This window comes from Plodia interpunctella, chromosome 10 (genome assembly GCF_027563975.2).
Source record: "Plodia interpunctella isolate USDA-ARS_2022_Savannah chromosome 10, ilPloInte3.2, whole genome shotgun sequence".
In the NCBI taxonomy this organism is placed as follows: domain Eukaryota; kingdom Metazoa; phylum Arthropoda; class Insecta; order Lepidoptera; family Pyralidae; genus Plodia; species Plodia interpunctella.
Genome location: NC_071303.1, coordinates 7,976,691 through 8,003,291, shown reverse-complemented (window position 1 = coordinate 8,003,291; position 26,601 = coordinate 7,976,691). Strand labels below are relative to the sequence as shown.

At 37.8% G+C, this 26,601-nt stretch overlaps 4 protein-coding genes across 12 annotated transcripts; 3 read left to right on the top strand and 1 right to left on the bottom strand.

Moving 5' to 3' along the window:
- The first annotated feature begins 417 nt into the window (after positions 1–417).
- On the top strand, positions 418–5,262 carry LOC128672820 (kelch-like protein 10). The gene is made up of 7 exons (XM_053750240.1): positions 418–1,335; positions 1,433–1,614; positions 2,361–2,572; positions 3,056–3,204; positions 3,599–3,785; positions 3,999–4,121; positions 4,416–5,262. Exons 1-7 carry the CDS (start codon positions 493–495, stop codon positions 4,604–4,606), a joined length of 1,887 nt encoding a protein of 628 aa, XP_053606215.1. The 5' UTR covers positions 418–492; the 3' UTR covers positions 4,607–5,262.
- A 258-nt stretch (positions 5,263–5,520) lies between these two features.
- Positions 5,521–10,067, top strand: LOC128672823 (15-hydroxyprostaglandin dehydrogenase [NAD(+)]-like). The gene is made up of 6 exons (XM_053750252.2): positions 5,521–5,731; positions 6,435–6,558; positions 6,841–6,947; positions 7,477–7,650; positions 7,956–8,110; positions 8,349–10,067. The coding sequence occupies exons 1-6, from the start codon at positions 5,639–5,641 to the stop codon at positions 8,452–8,454; spliced, it is 759 nt and encodes a 252-aa protein (XP_053606227.1). The 5' UTR covers positions 5,521–5,638; the 3' UTR covers positions 8,455–10,067.
- tral (trailer hitch) lies at positions 9,654–17,080 on the bottom strand. 8 transcript variants are annotated; one of them, XM_053750245.2, is made up of 9 exons: positions 16,841–17,080; positions 15,787–16,206; positions 14,550–14,656; positions 13,678–13,930; positions 13,146–13,357; positions 12,672–12,817; positions 12,267–12,407; positions 11,485–11,632; positions 9,654–11,085 (listed from the first exon to the last, which is right to left on the bottom strand). In XM_053750245.2, the coding sequence occupies exons 1-8, from the start codon at positions 16,959–16,961 to the stop codon at positions 11,485–11,487; spliced, it is 1,548 nt and encodes a 515-aa protein (XP_053606220.1). In that variant the 5' UTR covers positions 16,962–17,080; the 3' UTR covers positions 9,654–11,085. The 8 variants fall into 8 exon arrangements, with proteins under 8 accessions (XP_053606220.1, XP_053606219.1, XP_053606216.1 ...); XM_053750244.1 differs by having other exon boundaries at positions 11,485–11,647; positions 13,146–13,348; XM_053750241.2 differs by having other exon boundaries at positions 11,485–11,647; positions 16,841–17,079.
- A 1,448-nt stretch (positions 17,081–18,528) lies between these two features.
- Positions 18,529–25,665, top strand: barr (barren). Of its 2 annotated transcripts, none has more exons than XM_053751048.2 (12): positions 18,529–18,822; positions 19,387–19,554; positions 19,827–20,027; positions 20,553–20,712; positions 21,064–21,172; positions 21,400–21,573; positions 21,954–22,078; positions 22,761–22,970; positions 23,504–23,738; positions 24,177–24,363; positions 24,813–24,905; positions 25,031–25,665. In XM_053751048.2, exons 1-12 carry the CDS (start codon positions 18,706–18,708, stop codon positions 25,331–25,333), a joined length of 2,082 nt encoding a protein of 693 aa, XP_053607023.1. In that variant the 5' UTR covers positions 18,529–18,705; the 3' UTR covers positions 25,334–25,665. The 2 variants fall into 2 exon arrangements, with proteins under 2 accessions (XP_053607023.1, XP_053607022.1); XM_053751047.2 differs by having other exon boundaries at positions 19,384–19,554.
- The last annotated feature ends 936 nt before the right edge of the window (positions 25,666–26,601 follow it).

Sequence of the window (26,601 nt, the reverse complement as noted above, 5' to 3'; positions counted from 1 at the left end):
TTTCTAGGACAATATTAATGTGTGATAGCCAATTATGTCATTGGTCGTCTTTTAAACAAGATTTTGATATAAACTTTCACCCACATCCATTGCGGGTTGATGTTTACAAAAAGTAGCTTATTTTTGAACGGGAGTCTTTAACTACATACATGCATTTGTTGTGAAAACGGAACAGACAGACAGATACATGAACTTATAGATTTTCGCATGTATAATATTACTTTGTATACTAGTTACTAACAAGTTCAATTTTGCGGTTAATCGTAAAGGCTTTTGGCTAGCTATTTTTTATTTTTACGTGGCTAGCGGCTCTCATGGTAACCGCCGCCAGCCCGTAAATGCTAGATTGTTCTGAAGTAACAGGCAGAATATAACAAACAAATAAATATAGTCAAATTCGAAAAATGTCAGAAAGAATTAAAAATGTCGCCGCACGGCCAAGCCTGTCATCGCGACAGATAACAAGTTTCGACCGCCGTTTTTTCGAAAGGGATGGAATTTAATACGAAACATAGAAAATTATCCAAAAATAAAAATTCTGTTCGTACTCCCGCAGCCACAAAACAACGATTAACCAAAAAGAAGACTGTAGCTCGAAAACGAAAATGCGTGTGCCTTCCTGAAAATTATTCGGTAGTGGAATTCCCATCGATATGGAATGAATTGCGACAGAATGGCCAACTGTGCGATGGGAAAATTGTTTGTAGGGATATGAAATCAATAAGAGTGCACAGGGCAATACTTTCAGCCGTTAGTCCCTATTTCAAAGCAATATTTGTAAATTCCCTAAAGAAAGGAGAACCAGAGGAAACGGAAATTTTTGTAGATGTTCCAAGTTGTTACATGAGCCTCATTCTAGATTATGCATATACAGGTACATGCGTAGTAACGGCTGCAAATGTAGAATATTTGTTACCTTATGCTGACCAGTTCGACATCGTCGGTGTTATTCAACTTTGCTGTCAATTCCTACTACAGGAGTTAAGGCCACATAACTGTCTTGGAATTTTCAAGTTTGCTAGATATTATTTTTGTGGAGAGCTTGAAAAGAAGGGGAAGTTGTATATAAGACAGAATTTTAGCAGAATACTTAAGGAATGTAATGAATTTAAATCTATATCTTATGATGAACTGGAAGATATTTTGAGAGATGATGAATTGAACGTTCGAAATGAAGAGATAGTGTTCCAAGCAGTTAAAACTTGGGTAGAGCATGATTTAGAAAACCGAAGAAAATACATTCCATCGCTTCTCTCCTGCGTCAGATATGGTCACATTAGTTACAAATATTTTAAATCTAAAATTTTACAATGGCAGCCAGTGATAGATGACGAGGTAACTGTTTAAAATGATATCTAAAATTAATAAAGATTAATTGATAAGGAGCTCTTTTTAAAAATTTTTGTTTATTGATTTTTTGTATTGTTGCTAGAAATGCCAAGAAGCACTTTACCCAGCAGTGGTATTCCTCACAGTTTTGGATTCAAGGCCTGGAACAGAAGCAGATCTTAATGACCCCTTAGCGCGGCCTCGGATTCCATACGAAATATTATTTGCTGTTGGTGGTTGGAGCGCTGGCAGCCCTACGAGTTTTGTCGAAACTTATGATACTAGGTGAGCGGTTACAAGATTGTTAAAGGAGAATATTAGCAATGAGTATTAAGCTTGAACGATTGTCTGTGAAGGTTCAGGTTCGAATCCTCTTCGTGCCACATGAGTTTACATACCAATCTGACTGATATGTATAGTAGTTTTCATCGCCCACTACTTGCTTCTAGTGAAGGAAAACATCGTGAAAAAACCTACACTCTACACCTTCACTCGATTATCAATTTGTGCGTAAAATGGAAAAGGCAATGGAAAACCACTCCATTACCTAATAGTGCCAAGAAAGTCGTGTCGTGACCCTCAGCCATGAGTAATACGACTGTGAAGAGAAAAGAAAGAAAGCAGTTTCACTGCTTTATTTATATTGTAAAAATAAATTAATGCTTTCATATGAAATAGGTAAACCAATAACATCGACATTTTCATCAACAACCACGTTGGGTTGAAGATCATTTGAAGGCAGTGATCACTTAAAAATAATATGATCTTGTCTATGGCAAGATTTTGACGAATGGGCGGCGCTTGCGTCGGACCGCGGTATTGTTTAAACATCTGGAAACTTGTTTCAAAACTTTTTAATATTGATAAAAACATCTATTGAGTTGCATTGGAAATTATCCACGTTCTTTTTTTAAACTTGTGTTATTAAGCTATAGAGTGGTAGCAATGTACTTAGTATCGTTTTATTCATATTGCTTACATTTTTAGCACGATTTCTTTTTAACTGACGTTAAAGCATAGTTTCCAATTAGGGCTGACCGTTGGTTCCTCTCAATCCACATGGACCTGACTCCCCGCGCGTACCACGGGCTGTGCTCACTGAACAACCTGATCTACATGATCGGCGGCTTTGACGGCAGTGATCACTTCAACACCGTACGGTGTTACGACCCCGTTGCGAACACGTGGCACGAACGGGCTTGCATGTATCAAGCGAGGTGCTACGTCAGCGTCGTCGCTCACGGTAAAGTAAAGAAATATATCACACACATTGGAGTTGAACTATTTGGAATTTTAGGCAGTGTCAGTACCCATGGCGCCGCCCTAACACATGAACATGCTGAGACCATTTAGTAGAATGAATCATTTTCACACATTTGATAAAAATTGATTTTGTCTACTTCGTCCATTCTACTAGGTATTATATAATCTGTGCCTCTACGCATACTTATTACATTGTATAAATAAACATTATGTATGGAATAGGAAATTATTCCTTCAGACTTAATCGAAGATAGGTACTTAATTACCTATTATATAGGTGCGCTTTATTTTGTTTCTCTCTGATCGTTAATGCCGGCCCTAGGCCTTTGAGCAGTAGAGGGGCAGATATTCTTTCGGCGCCCTTTCGTCCTTTATTACTGGCTTTATTATTTAAATGTTTTACATATTTACTCGCAAATCTCGCGCTTCTTGAACATTGGAACTAGATATGGTAATGTTCTAGATGGTCTAATCTACGCATTGGGTGGCTACAATGGCCGCACGCGAATGTCATCGGTAGAGCGCTACTATCCGGACAAGAATCAGTGGGAGATGACCACGTCTATGAACAAACAGAGGTCTGATGCGTCCGCTGCTTCTCTTGGAGGCAAAGTACGTTGATACCTTGTTCTAGTTATCGGTATATATAGAAGACGGTGAATTAAATTGTGCCTTCTGTGAAGAAGGATAAAAGAAGTATTAAGTATTTGAGATATTTCATTTTGCAACTTGTTTCTTTTTTTTTTTTTAATTTTATCGTTGTTCGTGTACGTACGTCACGAATGAAGAAAACTGTTGTTAATTATATTTAGGACCTGTTTCACCATTTTCTAATAAAACAACATATTGTAATTTGAGAAACTGCTAGATAGCCTGGATGCTTGTTTGTGAATTATAACGTTAACGTCATTGTTCAATATGTTACGGCTAATAGTCACTTTATCAGGCGGTGATACAGACCCTTAATTTTGCTCGTGTTACCAAACAAATGTTAACCCTCGAACAGATATACATAGTGGGCGGCTTCAACGGCCAGGAAGTGCTTAGTTCAGCGGAGGTGTTCGACCCCGACACGAAGCAGTGGAGTTTCATCCACTCCATGATCAGCCCGCGCTCCGGCGTCAGCCTCATCGCGTACCGAGACTGTCTGTACGCGCTGGGAGGGTTCAATGGCTACAGCCGGTTGAATACTGGTGCGTTTAGACCTCTACTCATTATGGTTGTGATTTTTAATTTTGTATCATATGTTTCGTTCCACAAATAAAGCAGTTTTCTCTTCATATTTTAATAGAGTTAGGTCTATAACCGCTATTATATTGTTAGCATATATTTCCCATCACCTGGATCTGACGCCAAACTGTACCAACATCGATGCCTAATACAATTTCTATTTATTTTTTCAACAGGAGAAAAGTTCAACCCTCAACGGGGCGGTGATTGGCAAGAAGTCACGGAGATGTTCAGCGCTCGAAGTAATTTCGCCACAGTTTTATTGGACGATATGATTTTCGTCATCGGTGGTTTTAACGGTAACTGAATAGTTTTGCAAGTTTTTATTTTAGCTTCACCTGTCCCATTGTTTTTTTCTGTGATTAAATCTTGCAAGTTAAATTTAACCTACTTCCGTTTGTCATAATGCGTTGAAATTTTCCAGCAATTCACTATTACGATAAGTATGACCTAATAGTGCACCCGGGATCAGTTCTCAACAAGAGAATAAATAAATAATAGAATAAAATAAAAGCTTGTTATAAAAATTTAATTTTGCAAAAAACTTGATATTTGGATTGTCGTCAACAAATATATAATTGTCATTTGTCTAGGGTCCACGACAATCCCGCACGTGGAGTGTTACGACGGCGACACGCTGGAGTGGTACGACGCAGCCCCGATGAACCTCAACCGCTCGGCTCTGAGCGCCTGCGTTCTGGTGGGACTCCCGAATGCGCGCTCGTTCTCCTACCTGGCCAAAGCTGTACCGGCCGCCGGCGCCGATCAAGCCCACCATTCCTGATATTAACAACAACAAAATACACACAAACATACATAAATAAAATCTTGAAAAATCATACACTTTAATATTAAAATTTTTCCGACTTTTATAAATGGTTTTTTGGACTAAATTCGTAGGAACAAAATTAAATGGCGGCTTAGTAATAGCATTATATCTGTGATATTTTGATTGTACAGTTATCGTTTGATTATTCTATTTTTATGTAATTATCGTAAATCATGGTTAATTAATAGAGTTATTTTAATGTACAGGTCTTAATCATGTTTGTATTTTATTTTTATTTAATTGCGCGCGCGCTATAATTAAGTAGGGGAATCGGAACCCCGTGCCGTGAGATGTTTATTATTTAGACGCTGTTTTAGCTACGGGTTTGCTCGAAATTTTCCAAGTCTTTTTTTATTGTGTAGTTTGTGACAAATTTTTATTTGGTATTTTTGTGTATAGTTCGCGTCCGGTAAATCAGGATGGCCGCGTTTTGGATGTTTGTACGATATTGCGGTGAGCGAAACATTCGCTGTGCTGTTGTACCTGTGATATTTTCAATAAATTGTAAAAGAAAGTTCAAAAAAATGTAAAATTTAATATTTTTATTTCGAAAAATTTACTGTACCTGATTGAAATATTGAGAAATTGACAAATAAAGAAAAACCAATCTACACATGCTTTTAATTTATCGTACCTACTTATCTAGTTTGGGTCATGGGAATTTTGAGAGCTTTGCTATTGTTTAGATTGAAAACTACCTGGAATTCATTTCTCCTAAAATTTTCGAACCCAAGATAATGTATTTTTATACATAATGGTTCATACCATCGTAGTCACACATGTAGTGCGCAAACGGTGAATCAACGTACACGACAGCCGGCGAGAGTAGCGTGCAAACGTGCGCATATTTACTACCCGAGGGGGAATTGGGGAGAAAACGGGAGACCCCCCTCCCCAACGCGCCTTCCCGTCCGATCGAACCGCAAGCAAACCGGGGGCGTAGTAACCCTGCGACATTCGGGAAGTGCTGTCTCAAAATAGAATAAAATGGAGCTGAAAGGAAAGGTAGCCCTCATCACAGGCGCGTCCGCGGGCATCGGGCTCGCTTACAGCGAAGAATTACTAAAACAAGGAGCAAAGGTGAGTCATACTGTATCTTATTTTATCAAGTATCTTAGAGTTCAAGGTAAATAACTGTTGAATGAAGTGCCTAGAAGCACGGCAGCAGTGCAGGACTATACATGTTTCGCCAATTAATGTGGAAATCTAGGTATTTGTCATACCGGTGGCGGTGGCGCCTCGTATTGATTTTTACCGGCGCCCTAGGCGGGTGATTGTTTTCCTTTTAACTTTCTTTGTTACATTCATCCTCGTGTGCTATACTTAGATAGGTATGTGGTTAGGTACAAACGAACCTATCATTTTATGGAAGAAAAAAAGTGATGGAATTCGGTTAATCCTATGAAACAAAGCAGAAAGTTACAAAATGAATGATGTACTACTTGGTTGCTCAGACTGGACTGTAAATACGAAGTACCTACCTACTAATTCCATGGCTCAGACACATTTTTATCTGTACTCAGAATTTTTTTTTAGTCTGACAGATTTCAAGGAATCTAGTAATATTATGATGTAATATGGTACCTAAGTACTTAGGTAGTTGAGTTAACGACTAACCAGTTGTTTTCCAATAGGTCGACAAGCAACTTATTTTGGTAATTAAATTGAAATAGGAATTAGAAAAGCACTTGTATTTTGAGAAACACAAGCTGGAAATAAAATTAGTATATGGAAACTCGAAGATTGCAATCACCATATTTGAAATAGACTTGATTTTTTGCAGGTTTCTCTTTGCGATATAGATTCCGAAGTCGGCGAACAGGTGGCTGATGAACTGGGCGCCAAGTATGGCCGGAAGAACGTATTGTTTTGCCAGTGTGATGTCACAGACTATCCGCAATATGAAGGTAAGTTTACTGTAAAACTTTGTACCAAATATATTCAAGAGAAATGGCCAAGATTGGAAGATGTTAACATTCTGTATCAATCCTTTAATCCGAAATCCCTTTCAAATATTTTACTTTATAAAAAATCATCTACTTTTATATCACATATATATATTACATATCAAGTGTGTTATTATTAGTTACGTTTTATTCAAGTCGGCTAAATACTTCATGACGTTTACAGCTAACTACCATAATATTTACATTAAATAAAATTCCTAAAAAAATAATATGGTATTGCAGAGGCGTTCGAAATGACGATGAAGGTGTTTAACCGGCTGGACGTCGTGATCAACAACGCTGGAGTCATGAACGACCGGTTCTGGGAGCTCGAGGTGGATGTGAATTTGGTAAGTTTATTGCAAATGCTGGCTTCGAATTGGGCTACAAAAAACTCGAAATCACTTTTTTTTATTTGATGTAAGTAGGTAGTATTTCCGGATGACAGAGCCCCATGCCGAGTTCATACGATAGATAAGAATATTATGTGCCTATTACTGCAGCGTAGTTCACTCACTCACACCTAACTTAACGAATATTAGAAAAATCGTCAAACAGACCAGAACTTATGTAGTATGAATTTTGGAATGTTGTTTAATAAAAAAGACAACTAATAAAACTTTAATGAGCATATAATGATTTTAAAACATACATATATACATATAAACGATTCAGTAAAATGTTAAATATTGACAAAAAAAACAGCATTTGTAAATTCCATCAAATTACAATGCCAACTGTTAATATGATAACTACCTATATACTATCTAAAATCATTGTTTCAAAGACATAATTATTTTTGATCTCTACTCGCTCGAAGTGGAAAACAGTCTTCGTAATATTTATTTATAGCGATATAACCTAAAAATACTTTCCCAGAACGGTGTGATACGTGGCACTCTCCTGGCTTACCGGTACATGGGGAAAGACCGCGGGGGCCAGGGTGGCACTATCGTAAATACTGCGTCCACGGCTTTCGCTAGGCCGCAAGTATCCACACCCATCTATACTGCAACTAATTATGCTGTTGTTGGACTCACCAGGGCATATGGGGTAAGCGAAATTCTGCACGTTCAATCAAAGATTCCACACTTTCAAATTCCTATGTCTACCAAACGTTATGATGTTTAAATCAATATGAAATATAAATATGAGAATCAATTTGATCAGATATAATTTTCATTTACATTTATAAGTGAAAATAAAATTATGAAACGCATTCCCGATTTTATATACCCTATTTTTGCGAATTTTATAAATGGCGCCAAAATAATATCCTTGCCCGGATCAGTGAAATAGGTTCTTTCTTACCTGACTAAACATTCCCAAATTTTTAAATTAAAAATATCATTTTCCAGGACCAATACCACGTGAACCTGACCGGAGTGCGGAGTCTGGTGCTCTGCCCGGGGCTAACGGACACGGGGCTGGTGAAGGAGATCCGGAAGCAGCTCATGTCATCGGAGTACGAGGCGGCCTGGCAGCGGGACAACGGCAATAGCAAGGCGCAGAGGTGAGGACGTTCAGAACTTGTACTGGTGTAAGATTTTAATTTGAATTTGCCATCTGACATGACTACTCCATATGCTCCCATGTATGCCGTAAGAGGCGACTTAGTGAGAAGTATAGCAGCTTTGTTGGCCGCACCAATGTGCAGATGAGTTTTGAGAATTTTGTACATTACCGTCTAGGTACTTCTTGAAGCAATAATTCTTCGTGCGAAGCCTTTTTTGACACTTACTTATTTCCAGTGCGGAGCACGTCGGCCGAGCGCTAATAGAGATCCTGACGAAAGGCCAGAGTGGCTCGGTATGGATAGTGGAGAATGGGCAGCCTGCCCGGGAGTGGCGTGGTTAACTGGCCCACTAGCGTCAACGGCTTTAATTATACCATCGGCTGAATAATCCTTGATAAGTGTACAGACAGGCCTGATACAGGTGAAGCGGATATGTGTGTTTATTTTAATCTCAAATATGTACGTACTGGGACTCACTCTCGCACCACTGCCATAATACACCATCTATCTATTAAAAACACTTATAAAACTTTGAAAATAAAATGTTTATCAAGGATATTTTTCCGATGTATTATAATTAAAAACAATATTGCATGTTTGCAATAGCATTGAAATTCACTTGTAATAAATAACGAGATGGATATAGTAGGTATGCCTTCTCAGGAGGTATTTTTATTGCGTACATACCTATTGCAGTCCAAATTATTAACTCATATAATACCTATTATGGTTTAGTTTTTATTTGGATGAAATTGATGATAATTTGATGCTGGAGAAAGAATCATCTTGTATTCTGTTTTGATAATATGTTTTTTTAAGTTAAATAATTTGGACTCTATTATGTAATGTATTTTCCATCTCAAGGCTCAAGAAGAGGATTTTAGACTTAAAATGCGTGTGTACCCCACCCAATGCTTGTGAAACTACTTATGAATAACTCAATAATCTTCAGACAGAAGTGGTTGTGTAAATATTTTATTCCAGTAGGAATAGCCTCATAAGAGTCAGCATTTATATTTTAAGAAAATATTTTATAATAAAAATACATACCATATATGTAATATATTGACCTAGGTATAAGTCACTAGTATATCTTCCTAATATATGTACGTAATGGGATTTAGTAAAGCTTAATTTACTTAAGTTGCCCAACATTTAAATATTTAATCAAATAAACAAGCCCCAACTTTTTGATGGCGTTTTTCTTCGAGGGCCGGATATGCCATTACAATACACTACTAGGTATGTATCAAGAAAATTTTTATTGTAAACTTTTATTATGAGAAATGTGTGTTAAATGCTTGTAAGTTACGAATGTGTAACATTTTGTTCATGATTGGTACATGTGTTTGTTGTAAGATTTTTACTTTTGTTTTAAATTTTGTATGTTTGTTATGTAGTTATTGACTGAATTATAATGCTCTTTATGGCCAATTGACGTGTTTGCAGCGTTGGGGACCACCAACGCTGCATATTTGAATCATTTATTTGCAATAAAATATTTATAAAAAAATAATTGCTTTTTAAATAAAATCACAGATTGGAAGATTTGTAGTAAATGTATATTTCCATATTAATACAATCACCAGGTACAGATTTTACAAGTTACAGATTTTTACAAACATGTATTTTGTCAATTGTCTCTCAAATTTATCATTTGAAAAGGACTTTTTGCCAATAGTTTGTTTAATGCACAATATATTTTACAACAAATGATTCCAACTTAAGAAAATTTAATTAAACTAAGTCCTTTTCCAGAACATTTACAACATACTAAAATTTGTGTGATAAAACAGTGGATTACATCAGTTGCTCGATAAATTCTGGCAGTAATCAAAATGGCGGCGCCGACTGCATAATTTCATATACCCGCGTTTTTATAACACTACAATAAACTATAAACTAAATGGAGATTGAGTTCGCTATCGCCTCGCGGACGCAGCAGCGGCGCCGCCATCTGTTATCGCCAGCAGTCCTACTATCACAATTTATACTATCACTAACAAACGAGTCAATAAAATCGAAGTCATCCATAAAAGTTAGGGCCAACTGCAACACCCAGCACTACCCTGTGATAACAATATGGAGCTTCTCTGGCCAGCAGAATAACAATTGACTATAAAATTAATCAATGCGGCAAAATACATTTACTAATGTGTCACTCTGAACACTTAGTAGGACTGCTGTTACAGCATCATTGCAAATTATACAATATTGGAAATGCAATGACCCCATTAAATAAAACATGTACATATTTAATTTAACCTCTTTTACGTTTAAATAGGCACAAACGCGGATTACAGGTGAGAAGCTTTTAAGAAAATATAATCCATTGAAATGAAGATTTCAATTACACTAGGCAGGATTCCTTACTTAGCCTCCGATTGCGGGGTCTCACCTCAACATTGACACCAATCACATAATTTATAGCCTAATATCGTCGTCAACAGACTTGTGACATTATACAATCCAATTTAGTCGATGTCAACACGACATTGCCGCTCCTGAACGGTTTACACGCAGAATATCCGATTCGTAAATTGATTCTGAATAAATAAATCCAATCTGCGATATGTACGATTTAAGTAATATCATTTTTTCAAATGACACTTCGCTTAACATCAAACACGAATTTGATATTATGCATCTAAAGCCTGAACAAACAACGCTCACAAATTAATAATTCTATACTTACATTACACTAGGTGAGCGGCCGGACATTTCTGTCGCATGCTTGCGGGAATTCCTTCATCAACCTTCCATAATATTGGATACAACACTATCTCACCAAAACTATGTCCTTCAACTTTAAACTACACACTCCCAACGTTCCCGCAACGACATTACATTTTGATTACATTTATTAAACAATCACTATACTTTTCCGTTACTTTTCCATTTGTGATCAGTCCTTGCGATAATAAGTTAAGATTCAGTGTATACTCCTTGTCGCAACTTCCACTCATACTTAGCTGTAAAAAAAAAATAAAAAAATAATCAATAAAGATGGCATGAGATAGCACAAGCAAGTCATAGAAAATTTTGTTTTTGCCTCATCTCAAGAGGATCTCATTTATGTTTGAAACAACACCGTTTTAGGCTAAGTTTTGTAAACCTGGCAAGCAATAAATTAACTATACAATCATACAATTCAGATTTAAACATTATGTTGTTGAATGTGGTTTTCCTGTTGCTGTTGACTGCATGCAACTTGGTGACTTTGGGAAAACGGGCCCTCCGGCTCCGACATTTAACATCTGGGAAGAAACCGGGAAAACACTCAGATGAGAGACTTCAGCTTGTATTGGCTGTCGTTAGTCTCGTTTTTGTCCGTCATCACACAGGTTATTAAGAAAGCTGACGATACTGACCTACTGAGCTGCGGCGGCCGCAGGCGCAGTGTTGGTGGGTCTGGGCGCGCGGTTGTTCTGTTGGTGTTGGCTGTGGTTGGCGTGTTGGCCGTGTTGGCCGGGTTGGCCGTTGCCCGGCCGTCCGCGCCCACCCCGCATTGGCCGCCAACTAGGGAAGTACGTACTGACTTTCAGTGAGCTTCCGCTCAATAGTTAAAATACACATTTAACAAGTTATATGACTGGTTCATCCCGGCCTCACACCTTCCTCTTTACTCTACCTATTAAAAACCAGCATATAAATCTGTTTAAAGATCTAAGCCTTTCCCTATGTATGGACAGACAGCGGGAAGTGACTTTGTTTTATACTATGTAATGATTTTTTTCGCAGCGTACATAATCATTAATTATGTACAGAAAACAAAGACCAGGCTGTGCATCAAATAAAATGAAGGATTTGATTAAACAGAAGAATAATATTAATAAATAATAATAACAAACGCTGTATTAAACAGGAGTATGAGATTGATTATATCTGTATCAGTCACAAATCTTAACACGCGAAAGAGACAAAACGAAGCCATCACAGAGTCACAGTTGACTTCAAACTATATAACTGATATGAGGAGAAATAGTTATGCTCGATGCAACAGATTTCCCAAAAAACGTCAAGTAATAAATCCAACAGAAGTAGTAAGTTATGTTTATTAAAAACTGTAGAAAAGGGTTTAAAGTAGTTTTGTTAGTCATCTGATTTAGTTGTAATTGGATAGACATGTGTAAGTAGTGTGCAGTGTACTCACGGCTGCTGCATGGGGTTGTTGTGATGGCGCCAGGCGGGGCGGCCGCGCCAGGCGCCGCGCCGCGCGGACGCGACTCCGAACGTCTCCGCGTTGAGCTTGCGCTCCGTGCGCCAGTCCGTGCGCTGGCTGCGCCCCTTCGACCTGATAACGTACACGTATCTTTATTCGAGAACTCTAACTCACCTAAATACGTATGAACATACATATCTACCTATCCAGTTTCTTATCGTGTATTAGTTGGATTGCATCAGATTTTTTGGGAAAAATCTGGACAGGCCTATGATTGCCGGCCGTGTAAATATTGCCCAATTTTCAAGCATCTTTTGTTTTAAATTATCAACTCAACTACTACTGCAGACAAACCACAAAAGCCACTCTGTTGCAAATCAAAGTCTGCTAGCTCACCTCTCAACGGTCTCACAGGAGATGCTGTCGAAGAAGCTCTTCTTGCGGTCGTAGCCGGCGAAGTTGGCGTCGTCGTCAAGCTCCGCCTCGCCCGCCCCTGTCTCGTTACCGGAGTCATCCTTCTTGTCCACCTCTGCTGGTTGTTGCTGCCAAATTATAAAAAGAAACTATTAGTGGGCTGGTTTTGTGAAAAGTCCTTTCAAACAAAACTTTGTTTCTGACAGAATTTTTAATCAGTCACTGTCTGCCAATGCTCTATCATTACGAGAAATGATGTAAATGAAAAAAAATATATAATAAAAAATAAAAAATATATAATTAAAATTCTTAGACTCCAAATTTACTGAATGTGTATAGTGTCATAAAAATTTAAATAAACAATACAATAATATCAGAATATCAGCAGACCCTTAATGGCAGAGAGAAAAAATGGAAAAACACTTGCATAACAAAGAGATATATAAGAATATTCACCGCAGCAGTGATCTCCGGCTTGGCCTCGCCCTCCGAGATCTTAGTCTTTGCCAGTTGGCTCCGCAGCTCCTCAAACTCCGTGTTGGCCTGTTCGAAGTCGTAGTCATTGTCAAACTTGAGGGTGTTCTTGTTGCGAGGCACGAACCCGCGCCCGCGCCCGCCCCGCCCGCGGCCCCGCCAGCCCCCGCGCCCGTAGCCTTGCCCTGGGAAAACTGACCAGTTTATCCATTAAGAAACAACCGACTAATGAGTGTTGGATAGCCACAGATGATGATTATGTGGAAGATATGGATAAATAAAGTATGAATTAATTTAAGAATTATGTTATTGTCACAGGATTTTCCTTCGATCATATACCTGTTTCAAGAAATTGTCACATAGGATAGCCAAACATCTGTCCTCTTATCACTATTTCATTGAGTAATGTTCTTTTCCCTCTAATTAAATAAAGATTATATTAAAAATGGTACTTAAATTTGTAATCATCAAAATGTTAAAAAATGCGCTTAAATATGTAATCATCAAATCATACCTTGCTGATGATGATGCATCTGCTGGTTCTGCTGCTGGTGCTGATTCTGATGGTGTTGATTCTGATGATGGTGTAGATTCTGTTGATGCTGATTCTGCTGGTGGTGCTGGTTTTGGTTCTGGTGGGGCGCCTGCCCGCCGCTGGGGTAGCGCTGGCGCGTGCGGGAGTTGGTCCGGTTGCGCTGCTTGTTGCCGCCGCCCGTGCTGCCGCGGCGGCTGTCCCGCTGTCCGGAGCCCCCCGCCACGCCCGCCTGCTGGAAACGCACCATGTTAATTCATAGTGATGATACAAGTCAACAAATCACAACAGTATAATAATGAGCTACTATTTCCTGTTTCTTTCATTTAACTTTATTACATAAAGGAAATACAATGACAAAATAGAGAAAAATAGGATAGCACCAGCAATAGATGGAAGTATTAGAGTTTGCTAGTTTTGCAGATCTGTTGTGTGAATCCTTATTGAGTAGAACCCTCCTATTGTTTTAACTTCTCTACAGTCAACAGAGAGATTAATTAAGAAGCTAGGGATCCAATATTATAGTCAATTAGAATATGAATATGTCTTATTTTTTATAAAGTTTGCCTCGCAAAATAAATCTACAATTTATTGTTACAAGTAACAAGGTATAGTATAAAAATGATTGCAGAAGTAATAAAAGTCATTGTGTATTTGTATAGCTAATCCACTGATCGCAGAGAACAGCCATTACAATCAACAAAATGTCAAGTTACCCATCATTGATCTTTATGTCGAAGCAATAGTGGCGAATTTGCAATAAGGGGTAGCTAGGTAAATTCAATGCACATTTATCAAGTACATAACATGAAACACAAGACTGCTAAACAACATGAGTCAATATGGTACTTTACCTGCGTGCCCTGATCAGCTGTAGGACTTTTCCTGTGCCCACCGACGGCCGGGGTGTTGGAACGAGAGGACGACTGCTGAGAGCCCCCAATGAGATCCAACATCGAGCCTAGTTCACACAGTTCAACATTACAATAAATTCAAATATCACAATGTACTGCTTAATATGTATTATTAATTTAGGAATAGATAGATAACTAATTATTGTATCTCTTATTGATTGCAAGCCAAATGTATAATCTTGGGATATAAAAAAAGGGTATTGCCCTTGGGCAATACCCTTTTTTTATATCCAATCGATTCAAATATTAGTTTTTATAAACAATCGATTTAAACTGCAAGTACTTGTACTTGCAGTTTAAATCGATTTATTTCAAAAATGTATCCTTTATCTACTAATTACACTTTTATCATATGTTACAGAATATAAATAAGTGATAGAAAAATGTGGGATGTGAAACAATTTCCTAAGATTACACCAATCTACACTAACTTGTTGAATAGCAAAGAAACTAGTTTCACTTCTACATGTTACAACTCAACTAGTAACAAAAATAAGAATGATCAATAATAATGCATGAAATATGGGAAAAGCAGAACGATTTCAAGTGGTGAGTTCAAGATTCCAATAAACTTTTGAAGCCATACAATTGAAACCTTTGAACACCAAAGAACTTTTTTAAAAGGTCCTTGAAGGCAAGGAAATCTTTGGCAATCAAATGGTTGAACAAGCAACAGACCAAGGAATGATAATGCAAGTTGCGGATTTCTTGTGTTATTAGTTAATTATTTTGTTACATGTAATAAATTTAGAAATTAGTGATACACACATAAATATGATGTGTTAATATATTTTTAAAGCAAAGCTACTTAGTTAAGAGACATTTAATTTTATGTGAGAATTATTTTTAGATAGAATAATATGTGATCCACACCACCCTAAGAAGAAGTTACTATGTTAATAAAATTTGAATTTGTAAATAGGTACAAAATACTTAACAAAATGTGATAAATAGTGTGATAAAAATATAGTGCATAAAACCTGCATGCAATGTTGTGGAAATGAAATGGGAGCCTTCACAGACAGGCACTTATCCATACCACCCTTTTAAATTCAATCTCTTATTTCCTACATTGTTAATTTGTTATTTTAAATTTAAGTACCTGTCTGTGGTACTAAAAAACGCAACATGGCATGTCCTGAAAGCTGAAGCTGAAGTTAATCAGATAAAGAAAAACCTTGGTCTTTCACTTGATTGGAGTGGTGAGCCACTCCAGATCCAATAGGGGCAGTCGTAGGCTGGGGCTGAGGTGCCAGCTCCACCGAAGTTTGTGGAGACAACTCACTCGTCTTGTTGAGCTGAGTGTGCACACTACCCGGGAAGCCTGCCATCGGGTGGTACTGCGGATATTGCGTCTGGCCCACAACCGGGTGGTTGAACTGACCGGCGAACGAGCCTGGCGCTCCTGGATTGGCACCGCCGAGAGTCGGCGGCACCGACATCTGCATGATGGCGGGGTCATTTGGCAAAGACGGCACATTAGGCACTACTCGAATGTCCTTGATGTCAGAACCGCGGAACAAAATGTAATCATACACCTGACTCTGAGGTGCCACCGGATACTGCGTCTCTCGGTCCTCTGTACCAAAGGACCGAACTGTGGACAAAAATTATAAAATTTTAGATCTACCTGAGATTTAAAAAATAATGGTATTCTCTATAACATATGGTATTGAAAATGTAGACAGGGATAAAAAATTCCGTCAATTAATGAGTCATTTTTGTTATTATAACAGGTCATTGGCTCCCTACTATGGAAAAATATCTAGTAACAAAATAGTTACTTCTTACAAAGTTACGAGGGGTATTATTTTAGAATTTTATTATGGCATACCAATATTGATGTAGTCCCTTGTATTTGTAGTGTTACAGCAGTTATCAACGTCATCAATGTGAAACTACGGTCATATAGAATCATTCTAATATGATTATGAAGAGGGTAGATGCAAAACAACGTGTTTAAAACAAAGGGGAGTTATATTCGGTTCAGACTAATTGGAAAGCGAATTTTAACGGAATGATTGCAGCCCCATTCACAACAATAAACAACAATCAGTCGAAAATAAATTATGGGAGGGAAAATTTATATGGTCACTGAAGCATCTACTGTTTGTTAAAGGGCCTGCAAATTAAGACATGACGATTAACAAACAATAAACCATGTAGCAGAGAATAGACCTGTATAGACCTGTAATACAATACAACATAGAAGAATCCATTTGTCAACTTACCGCTAGCCAAAGCGATTGTACATTCCTGAGGATCGACGGTGAAAAGTCGGCCTTCGTAACGAATATCAGCTTTCGATACTAGGCTTATTTTGGAGCCCAATTCAGGCATCCCAGAACTCATAATGTCACTTTAGAAAATAACTGCCGATGACAAAGATTTTTACGGATATCGCCGACCGTGAATTTTCAGCCACCGAACAAAATGACTGACGGGAAGTTGGCAACAAGCGTAGCGTTTACAAACAGCTGAGATAGCGAATCACCATAGACAAGATGAATTATGAAAAATCGTCAATTTATAATTATTTTAATATTAATGGCATTGATCAATAATATCATTATATTAGGAAGCGAATTTTTGGTTGGTATATCGTGGACAAACTAATACCACAGAGTACATTTACTCTGTGGTGTGGAAATCCTTACCTATTAGGGAGTATTACTGCACATTTATCCCGCCAGAGTACAGCACTGTATGTTAGGTACACAAAAGCTTTGCCGCCTTTTGCTATGTCGATTAAAACGTTTATTTTAGAGTACTTTATTAATCCTTTCATTATGTAAGCATTCGTTTGTGAAAATGTACAACAATTTAGCATATTCGGGTGCCGAAATATTGGGAAAAATATAAAAGTTTTCCATAAGATAAAAAAACTTCGAAAACTATGGAATATGCCTCACGCTGTATCATGGACTTCATACAGGTAAAATCTTCAGTCAAAATCGGGTTTATATCAGTTTATGACCACAGTTGACCAAATAATGCAGAACATAACCTAAAATAGTATTATTATTTTCAGGATAATCGACTAAATCCTTCCTTTTTTTTTAAACTCGCACCAAGATTGCGTAGAAGGTATTTTTGGTTTTAAATCTGCAACAATATTGAAAATTGGCGCTTTTTGCCTCCATTGGCAATGTTTGTGTACCTTAGTTATACCAGTAGCGCTATCTGCGCTGAGCTTAGCGTAATATGCCCTATAAGTTTACATCTTATTTGGTATGGAGTGCCGGCGGCGGCGTCGGCGGTGGTGCTGTAGTAAATCACAAGCTTAACCTTTCTTGCCTATTTACCACCTACCAACTTTGAATTTATGAAATATAACAATTAAATTGTCATTTATTTCCAATTTTATACTCTAACGAGTATAAAATGAAGAATAATAATAATAATACAAAATGAAGTAAAATTAGGAAACAAATATATCCTCGGGTGGGAATTACACACATGAAGCTCGGTTCGCATTTTGATTACCTAGTGTAAGCGTAATTTGGAACTCATTAGTGCAAGTCCCAGTATTAGTAATTAACACCTCTGCATTAATGCTCGCACATAACACTAATAAATATGCGAACTGGGTTTCACGGTATGCCTACTTAGATAACTGATAACTGACACCCATCCATCCATTTAATAATACGTTCTCCCAATAACTTTATGAAAATCTCATGTAGATGTATGTTGCCACGTGTAGTCGCCGTAAGTACCATTCGGGTATATTATGTTAGCTGGTGCCGCCGCCGATGATAGATACATTCCGAGTACATATTTAATCAATCCTGTCCTGCATACGAGTGGCAACTGGCACGAACGGCAAAGCTAGTTAGAAGTTATTTTATTGTCTATGGTATTTTATGTTCTGATCTGGCGACCTTTGCATTTCTCATAACTGTCGTTGTCCTATTTGACATTGCATTTGTCAAACGATCAAGCGTCAAAAACTTAAACGGTTGTAATTTTGTTGTTTGAATTGAATTTACAATACAAATATTGTGTTGTGTTCTTGGTATTATTGCGCGATGTTTTTACTGTGACCTACAGAGTTTATAAGAAAGATAATCATTAAGTGTTTACAATTGTCACGATGATAGAAACTTCCATATCATCAACTCCAGGGTTAACGAGGCTCAGTCTTGGCGGGAGCAGTAGTAGCTCGATAAGACGACGAAGTCTAATACCAAAAATCAAATCTCGGGATGAGGTTCGTATTAAATTCTTACTACGCTATGTTTATTCATATTCATATTATTTAATCGCTACCAAGTGTTACATACAAAGTGTTTAAATAAAGGTAATTATTTTGTCTCTTACTGTCAGTTACAAATAATTTAAAAGTGCGATATTGACAAAACATATTTAGCTTTCAGTATGTTTTATATGTTTTAACTTTCTTTTTAATAACAGGGATATTTGTAAAATATTTTAAATTTTCCTATGTAGGTATATGATGTGCTCCAAGACAACTTTTCAATAAGTATTTTTACATAATGTTTTCCTTCTTTTCCTCAACAAGGGGTGGTCCATGAAATATACCATCTCTCTCTCATGTAAGTATTTTCTTAGTTGCATCCTCTGTTTTATCATCATAGCCCAGGTCATTAAAAAGTTTCATACTTTAGTTGAACAGTTATACCATTTTGAAAACATGTGGCACAAGTAGGATACAAACATGGGACCTTTTGTCTTAACCTCAGTTCCATGACAGTGTCAATTTTATTGACATAAATTGCTATATTCCTATGAAATTTCCTATTTATCTTAGCAGCAAGACCGTAATGATGATGATGCGGAGAGGTCTTCACTGCTGGCTTCAGAGCGTGTGGTGGCTACGTCCACACCCACTACATCGTCTCCAAGGCGGGGAAGGGACACCATGTCTACTTCTCCCCAAAAAGAACACTTCCAGGGTTGCCTCAAACTCTATGCTGAGAATGTGAGTATAATATACCTGAAAATGTAGTTTCTTGTATTGATTGTTATGAAATTTGGTATACGGGTAGAATATAAAATTTGAATCAGTGCAATAAATACATTTTTAACCAACTTTCAGTGTTTTCTTTAGCTCTAAAATTTAAGCCAATTCACCCAAATTTTTGTTAGTAAAAATTTTTGGTCAAATTACCAAAAATTTAATATTTAATAAATTTCTTTTGTTAAATCTTGTGGTGTATACAAAGATGTGGTCATCTTAAAACCATTTTACAGAAAATAAACAAAGACAATGCATGGAACCTCCAACTGATAGACTTCATGACGACAATGTTGCGTCGACACGACTCACGAATGGATAACCTCCAGACCGCGTCAACTGTGGTGGATGCTTCGGCCAGGATCTACTCGTTTAGAGTGGATGCTGTCCACTATGATGTCCTCAAGATGGCTGGAGGACTCAGTAAAGCTGCTCAGGTAATATAATTCTTATGGTGATTATGAATGAATGCACCATAGCTAAATTACAATGCTGAACATTACTATAATGTATTGTATTTTTATTATATTTGTACATATTTATTGGGATAAAATCACTGGAACAATTAATTACCATACACATAATATATTAATTACAATAAAAAGTAAATACTTATATAAACAATACAATACAATGATTATTTATTTCACAAATTAAGTATACATAAACCCACGTAACTAGAACAAAATTTCAAAATAAATTTTAGTTATCAATGATGATGGTAATGTTTTCATATGTGTTAGTGTGTACTAAAATCAATTTTTAAAATTCTTGTATACAAACAATAAATTCATTATTATGCATTTGTGTATCGATTCATGGAGATTGAGAGATCAAGAAATAAATAAGATTATTGCCTCTTTTCAATGGCTGAGGAAGGAATCTCAACGGCTGAGGAAGAAACCGCGAAACTGCTCAGATGAGAGAGAGAGATAAGTATAATGAATACCTTTGTATTTTAGACGAAGAGAGGCAAGAAGGATGATGATGACGCAGTGGCCGAGGAGGCGACGGAGGGCGCGGCGCCAGCGAAGGCTCGCAGCAAGAAGAAGCGCTCCAAGGGCGCCGTCGCGGCCAACCCTGAAGTCTTCAATGGCGACTTCGATGCTAACGACTATATTGGTATAATAATTGTTTTAAAATTTTTGATTTCTTTGTAAACTCTTTATTGCACAAAGAAAACACATAAAAAGAAAACAGAAGAGACAACCGCTGCACTTAGTGACAGGGTCATGGGCGTAGCCAGGCATGGGCTCAAGGTGGGGCAGCAGTCTAAAATAATATGTGACTAACTGTCATGACTAAGGTGCTATGAAGTTGATTTATGCGATACAACACAAAATGCGCCGAATGAACGCTCACTTCACATTGTCGTCATTTGTTGTATTCCGTGGGTTTTATAGCATGTGTTACATGATCTGATCTTCTAGTCTTATATTCCCTTCAATGTGAAATATGGTAATGTTTGAGCAGACCCGTTCTTCGAGCGGCTGGCGGCGACGCAGGGCGACGTGACGTCCTCCAACCGAGCGTTCAACGCGACGCTGCCCATACACGACACAACATTAGCTTTAATTTTGAGGTATAATTGTTTTCTATCTCATTTAATTCCATTATAGACTATCAAACTTTTTGACCAAGCCCTACCGGAATTGCGAACTTTCGGGATAATAAAAAGTACCCTATGTGTTAATCCATATTATTGTACAATACATTCTATCATAGACATACAGCATGCTCGATATAAAAACTCGGAATCGAGACAGTTGCCAAAAAAAACTTATGTAAAAATCAATCATACAATTTAAGGACCGATGACAAATTTCTGGAGCCAATCAAAGAGAACATTCCGGAGCACATCAACCTGAAAGCCAGCATCACTCTGTCAGCGAAGCTCCTGCCAACCTTCGCTGAGGGTGACCACATTTGTGAACCCTTCACCGGGTTCTCCATCACCAACTGGGACCCCGACACTGAGGACACGTGAGTTTATCTATTTGTTTATCAGTATATACACTGACCAACTTGTATAGACCTTGAACCTAGAGCACAAATGTGTGGCCATGCCGTTTCCACCTGGCTCTGGCAGAAGGAGCAAACCAAAGTAGAGCCGGCTTGATGTCATCACGGATGTTCAGCGTGCCAATGATCTGACAACTAGGAATGCCGACCATGTGAAGTGGATAAGAAAAATGAGGAAAGCAGACGCTATTTTACCAAGCATTTTTATTGAACTAACTGAAAAAAAAAATATTTTTTTTAATTATAGGTATGTAGATCCTGCGACCAGCCTTTTTGGCTATGAGCAGATATGTTGTGTGATTTATTTTTAATTGGACCAACTAATATTTTTATTATTGCAGTAACACACGTGTGAACAACTGGGTTGAAGACAACCGACTGAACTTGTCTCAACAGGCGCTTGCGTTTGATGTCAACGCCGACGTCGAGCCTATACCGCAAGAGGAACCTAACAACGATCTGTTTGGTGAGACATCCTCTCTCTTTCATTTCGTGATTCCGTCCTAGGACAGGACAGCATCTTCATGTCCTCCCGTGGATTTCGTGCGACTGGCACGATAGTCTAGGTAGCAATAAGTAACAAAGCATTCCCAAGAAAGATTGTCGTCAGGCAGACGGCAACGGCTGGTTGTTAAATCACGCTCAAATCCTCATAGATAGAAAGTGCCACGAGAGTTATGACCTGACTATCTATAGTTTTCATGTGCAGTAGACGATTTATGGGCCATATTGTCTAAGCACCTACTTCAATTCCCACTGTCATGGCTGATAAGTATAGGTTTTATAAAAAAACGACATTTCAAATCCTTCTTTACTACTTATCAAGTGTATTATTCCTAACACTGGTGTCAGATTTTACTCAAGTCGCTTTTATTTTAAATAACCTATAATGGTAATAGGCACACCGGTTGTTCTGTTCAGGACATGCAAAATATCCCCCTCATTACTTTACTTATATTGACACAAACACATCATAGCAGCAGCACATTGTACATAATATGAATCCAGCATATACGAGTATTATATATAATTTTATATTTCACAATGAAATATTTCATCAATGCTATTTTTTATTATCCGTATCTCAAATCGTAATTCCTTATAAAATCATTTCGTTGTCCATTTGTTTACATTTTCGTTTACTACAGATGACGAGCCCCTCGGCGGCATAGAGAGTGAAGAAGAAGCAGAAGCGGCGCTCGCCGCTTGCGCAGTGAAAGCTCCGCAAGCGGCGGTGGCGAGACTCACGGACATGAGGCCTCACACCGCGACGGACACCCGGCTGGAGTACTCCTACTGTGGGGCCATTGTGACTGCGTGGGCCGGCCCGCAGCATTGGCGGCTGAGGAATAACACCGGTAACGCGACAATCCATACCATTAATGCTATAGCTAAATAACTTCGTGACGCAAAAAGTACATGAATGTACTTTTTGCGTAAATACCTTTAAATTTGTAAAAACACACGGGACGTAAAAATTACGCTCGTCCAAATGGTCCTCTTTGATCTTGATAAATATAGAATTGAATGTTATTTGTTTGGTTTACTTACGATTGTCGCAATAATACATTCAAGTACTGAATATTATTAACATATGGCAAATTGTGTATTCTACCATAGTACATACTGCATGCTCGGTAGCAAATAAAAACTCAGGATTGAGACAGTTGCCAAAAATAATACGCGAAAGTCGGTCTGACGCGAAAAATAAGTGGTGGAAATCTGGTATCTAAGGAACCTGTGTCCATTTTTACTATAATTTTTGACATTTGCAATACCAAATCTAATGGTCAATATTGGTTGATATACACCCAGTATTGCCAGTCAAGAGGACACAATACTCAACTAATATACTCTATGGAGACTGTAAATTTTAATTTTATGATCGCAGCGTCAAGACAGTCAGAACGCACACAGTCGACCGGCCGCCTGACGGTGGAAGGCAAGAAGCCCGCGCGAACAAAACGTCAGTTGGACTTCCTCGGCGCGGGGCTGGCGTTCGATTCCCGCGCTGAGCCCAGCGGGGACTACGAGCCCACGCAACCCGCCAAGATCATGATCAGTCGTAAGACCTTAGCTACGGGTCACACCTGGAATGAAGCAAACTTCAAAACGCCCATTGATCGGTGAGTATAGATTTTAGATTGAAAACATTAAGTTATCCATAGAGTACATTTTTTTAACCTGTTCCGCCCCCCCCCCTGCAAAAAAATATAAGTAATAGGCGTACTATTATGTTAGTACATAATAAACGTATGCATGCGCTATTTTTGTATGGGATTGTAAAATGCGCATGTATGCACGCATGCATCACAATTCCCTATAGAAAAGCGCACGTGTACGCGCGTCAGTGTCAACCGAACTTGATTGGATTGTGGTGTTCGATTCAATAAAGTTAGGTTTATAATGGTGATCTTAAAAAAACAAAATGTTGTCTACTTAAAATTCTTATATGCGACCCTTCAGATGGTAAGTCACTGCAGTCACTTATTGTGCAACATTACCCTGTAATACCTATTACTTAAATATCTGTTTTCAATTTAGATTATGACAATTATTTTCAGTGGTCTCGACGAGTCCCACTTCCGCAAACTGTTCATCCGGCGGAACGTGATGTTGCTGCGCAAGCGCGACTTGGAGGCCAGCCGCAAGGCGTCGCAGCCCCCGCCCGAGCCCCTCACCGTGGAGGAAACCAAAGATTACGACTACAACAACGAGAACGATGCTGACTACTGCTCTAACAATATGCAGGTGGGAATATAAAACAAATTATACATCAAAACACCTTATATAATTGGCTTCTTGACTGGGTTTCAAATAAAATGCATATGGGTATTTACATAACCAAATACAATAATTAAATGTTACTATAATTAATCAGTTTTATTAATTACGAGATTTACAATTTTTTCGGTTTATTTGGGCTCAAAAATCCGTGATTTTCATTACTGTCATATAAAAATTTGTTTTTGACATTAGAAAAAGTGTCTGTATTGACTTGTTGGAAATTGACCAACTAGCTATTTTCCAACCAGTTCAATCAGATAATTTTTATGAAGTTTGTATCAAAGACTATCATAGAAATTTCTTCCATCATATTTTTTAGTAATACCGTTACCGTAGTAATAGTAATACGTAATAGTACCATAAGTTTGTTCTACCGTTGATATTGATATTCATAAGAATGTGAATTTGGTCAGGAGGGCGACTCGTGGGGCCCCGAGGACGGCGGCGCGGCGCCGCTGCACGCGCGCGACGGCCTCCTCGGAGACATGCTGGAGCCCCCCACCAAGGTCTGCTTGTGTGCCGTATATCTATGGTTTATTTGTATTTTAATTTTTAGAAATGATTAAGCGATTATAAAAATTAATATGACTAATTTGTGATAAACTTAAATGGAGATTCCTTATTTTTAAAGGTGGCAAAAATCTTCATACCCTACGCGATGCGAGCGAAAAAGGTGGATATGAAGCAGTTGAAGCATTGCACTTGGAAGATGCTAACGGAGAAAACGCCTGAAGGGGCCAAGGAAGAAGTTTCGGAAACTTCATTTTTCACTGTCTATTCCAGATTACCGAACAAACTGTCTTCAAATATGCGAGAGTCACTCAGTGTGCCATTAGCTTTATTATCTGTTCTACATTTAGCCAATGAGAGAGGTTTGGTGCTGGAAAAACGGGACGATTTGAACGATATTGGCATTTTGGGACTTATCAAATAAGATGTTGATGAGGAATAAATCTTCACAGATTTATATAAATATTCTATCTGAGGAAGAAATGTGTAAGTGATCGGAAATTACAATAATTTCTAGAAATTACATTAATTAGTATGAATTACTTTTGCATAGAATGCCGGTGTAATTTTTGTCTTGGACCAATTTATTTAATGCTGGACATGGATTCTTGTAAATAATAAAGATTAGACAATGCATTTTTAGATTCCGCCATAAATATAACAGTAAGTTTTATAAAACATTGTACAGATGTTTTGTAAGGATATTTTATGCTCTATTATTATTGTAATAAGAATAAAATAAGATTATTACGTATACATACATTTATTTATTTATACCTGAAAACTGTCTGTTGTGTCGTGAATGTTTCGTTAACCTCAGGATATACCACAGTTGACGCCCCTATAGAGAGGTTTTGGCACGTCTAGCCTAGCTTTCAAATCAAAATTTACCTACATTTCCACATATCTGTGACAAATGGACTAATTAATTGGACAAATTACAATACGAGTATATTAAAATTCAATATCATATAACGTAACAAGCAGTAATAGAAATAACTCTATCATGAAAAAATAATATTCAAAGTTACCTAGATTCTACATGCGTTACCATAATATAATGTTGCCAATGTCCTGTACATTGGCCACATATGGCAACGCAAACACGTCAACAAAATGAAAAAAAAAAATGTGCTGGCAATAAGGAATAATCCGGGTATTTTTTTAACAATAATATGCAGATGGATCTGTCCTACATTAGGTACAAGTACAAAAAAGTTGTACTGTTGCATTAGTACTAAAGACTGATAATGTACCAATACGTTACTTCTCAGTACTGCCGCCGGCTGAAGGGATAACATTGCAGTAATATTCCCAATTCTTTGATAATTATTTGATCAATCTGGTCTTGGCTATACTACCAAGCTTGCGGGTGTTAGGACGAGCGCGAATTATCAAACATATGAAAAGCGCCTTTTACGGCCATACTGAAGTGAATTAGTTTTGGCGGCACTCTAAACTCACTGTAGACCTGTGCTATTGGTACTTTTTTAAACCACAGAGTACTTTCTATACTAAAACGATTTTGGCAAAACCCTTGCCGCTGACCGCGCGCGGTTTATCAACCAAACAGTTAAAACAGTTTTAACTGGCTACTAAAAAGAGATTTAACGATCTTACATACCTTTGGTAACGTTACTAGTTTACCGGTGACCGTTACCCAGCATAACGTTACCGCCATTTGACGTAACG

Coding starts and splice junctions, on each gene's coding strand:
- LOC128672820 (XM_053750240.1), top strand. CDS start 493: ATGGAATTTAATACGAAACATAGAAAATTATCCAAAAATAAAAATTCT. Junction 3,205..3,598: donor CTGCTTCTCTTGGAGGCAAA/GTACGTTGATAC, acceptor ACCCTCGAACAG/ATATACATAGTGGGCGGCTT. Junction 3,786..3,998: donor CTACAGCCGGTTGAATACTG/GTGCGTTTAGAC, acceptor TTTTTTCAACAG/GAGAAAAGTTCAACCCTCAA.
- LOC128672823 (XM_053750252.2), top strand. CDS start 5,639: ATGGAGCTGAAAGGAAAGGTAGCCCTCATCACAGGCGCGTCCGCGGGC. Junction 6,559..6,840: donor AGACTATCCGCAATATGAAG/GTAAGTTTACTG, acceptor ATGGTATTGCAG/AGGCGTTCGAAATGACGATG. Junction 7,651..7,955: donor GACTCACCAGGGCATATGGG/GTAAGCGAAATT, acceptor ATCATTTTCCAG/GACCAATACCACGTGAACCT.
- tral (XM_053750241.2), bottom strand. CDS start 16,961: ATGAGTTCTGGGATGCCTGAATTGGGCTCCAAAATAAGCCTAGTATCG. Junction 13,358..13,677: donor GATGCATCATCATCAGCAAG/GTATGATTTGAT, acceptor TAAACTGGTCAG/TTTTCCCAGGGCAAGGCTAC. Junction 11,648..12,266: donor AACAACCCCATGCAGCAGCC/GTGAGTACACTG, acceptor ACTGAAAGTCAG/TACGTACTTCCCTAGTTGGC.
- barr (XM_053751047.2), top strand. CDS start 18,706: ATGATAGAAACTTCCATATCATCAACTCCAGGGTTAACGAGGCTCAGT. Junction 22,079..22,760: donor ACCTAACAACGATCTGTTTG/GTGAGACATCCT, acceptor CGTTTACTACAG/ATGACGAGCCCCTCGGCGGC. Junction 22,971..23,503: donor GCGGCTGAGGAATAACACCG/GTAACGCGACAA, acceptor TTATGATCGCAG/CGTCAAGACAGTCAGAACGC.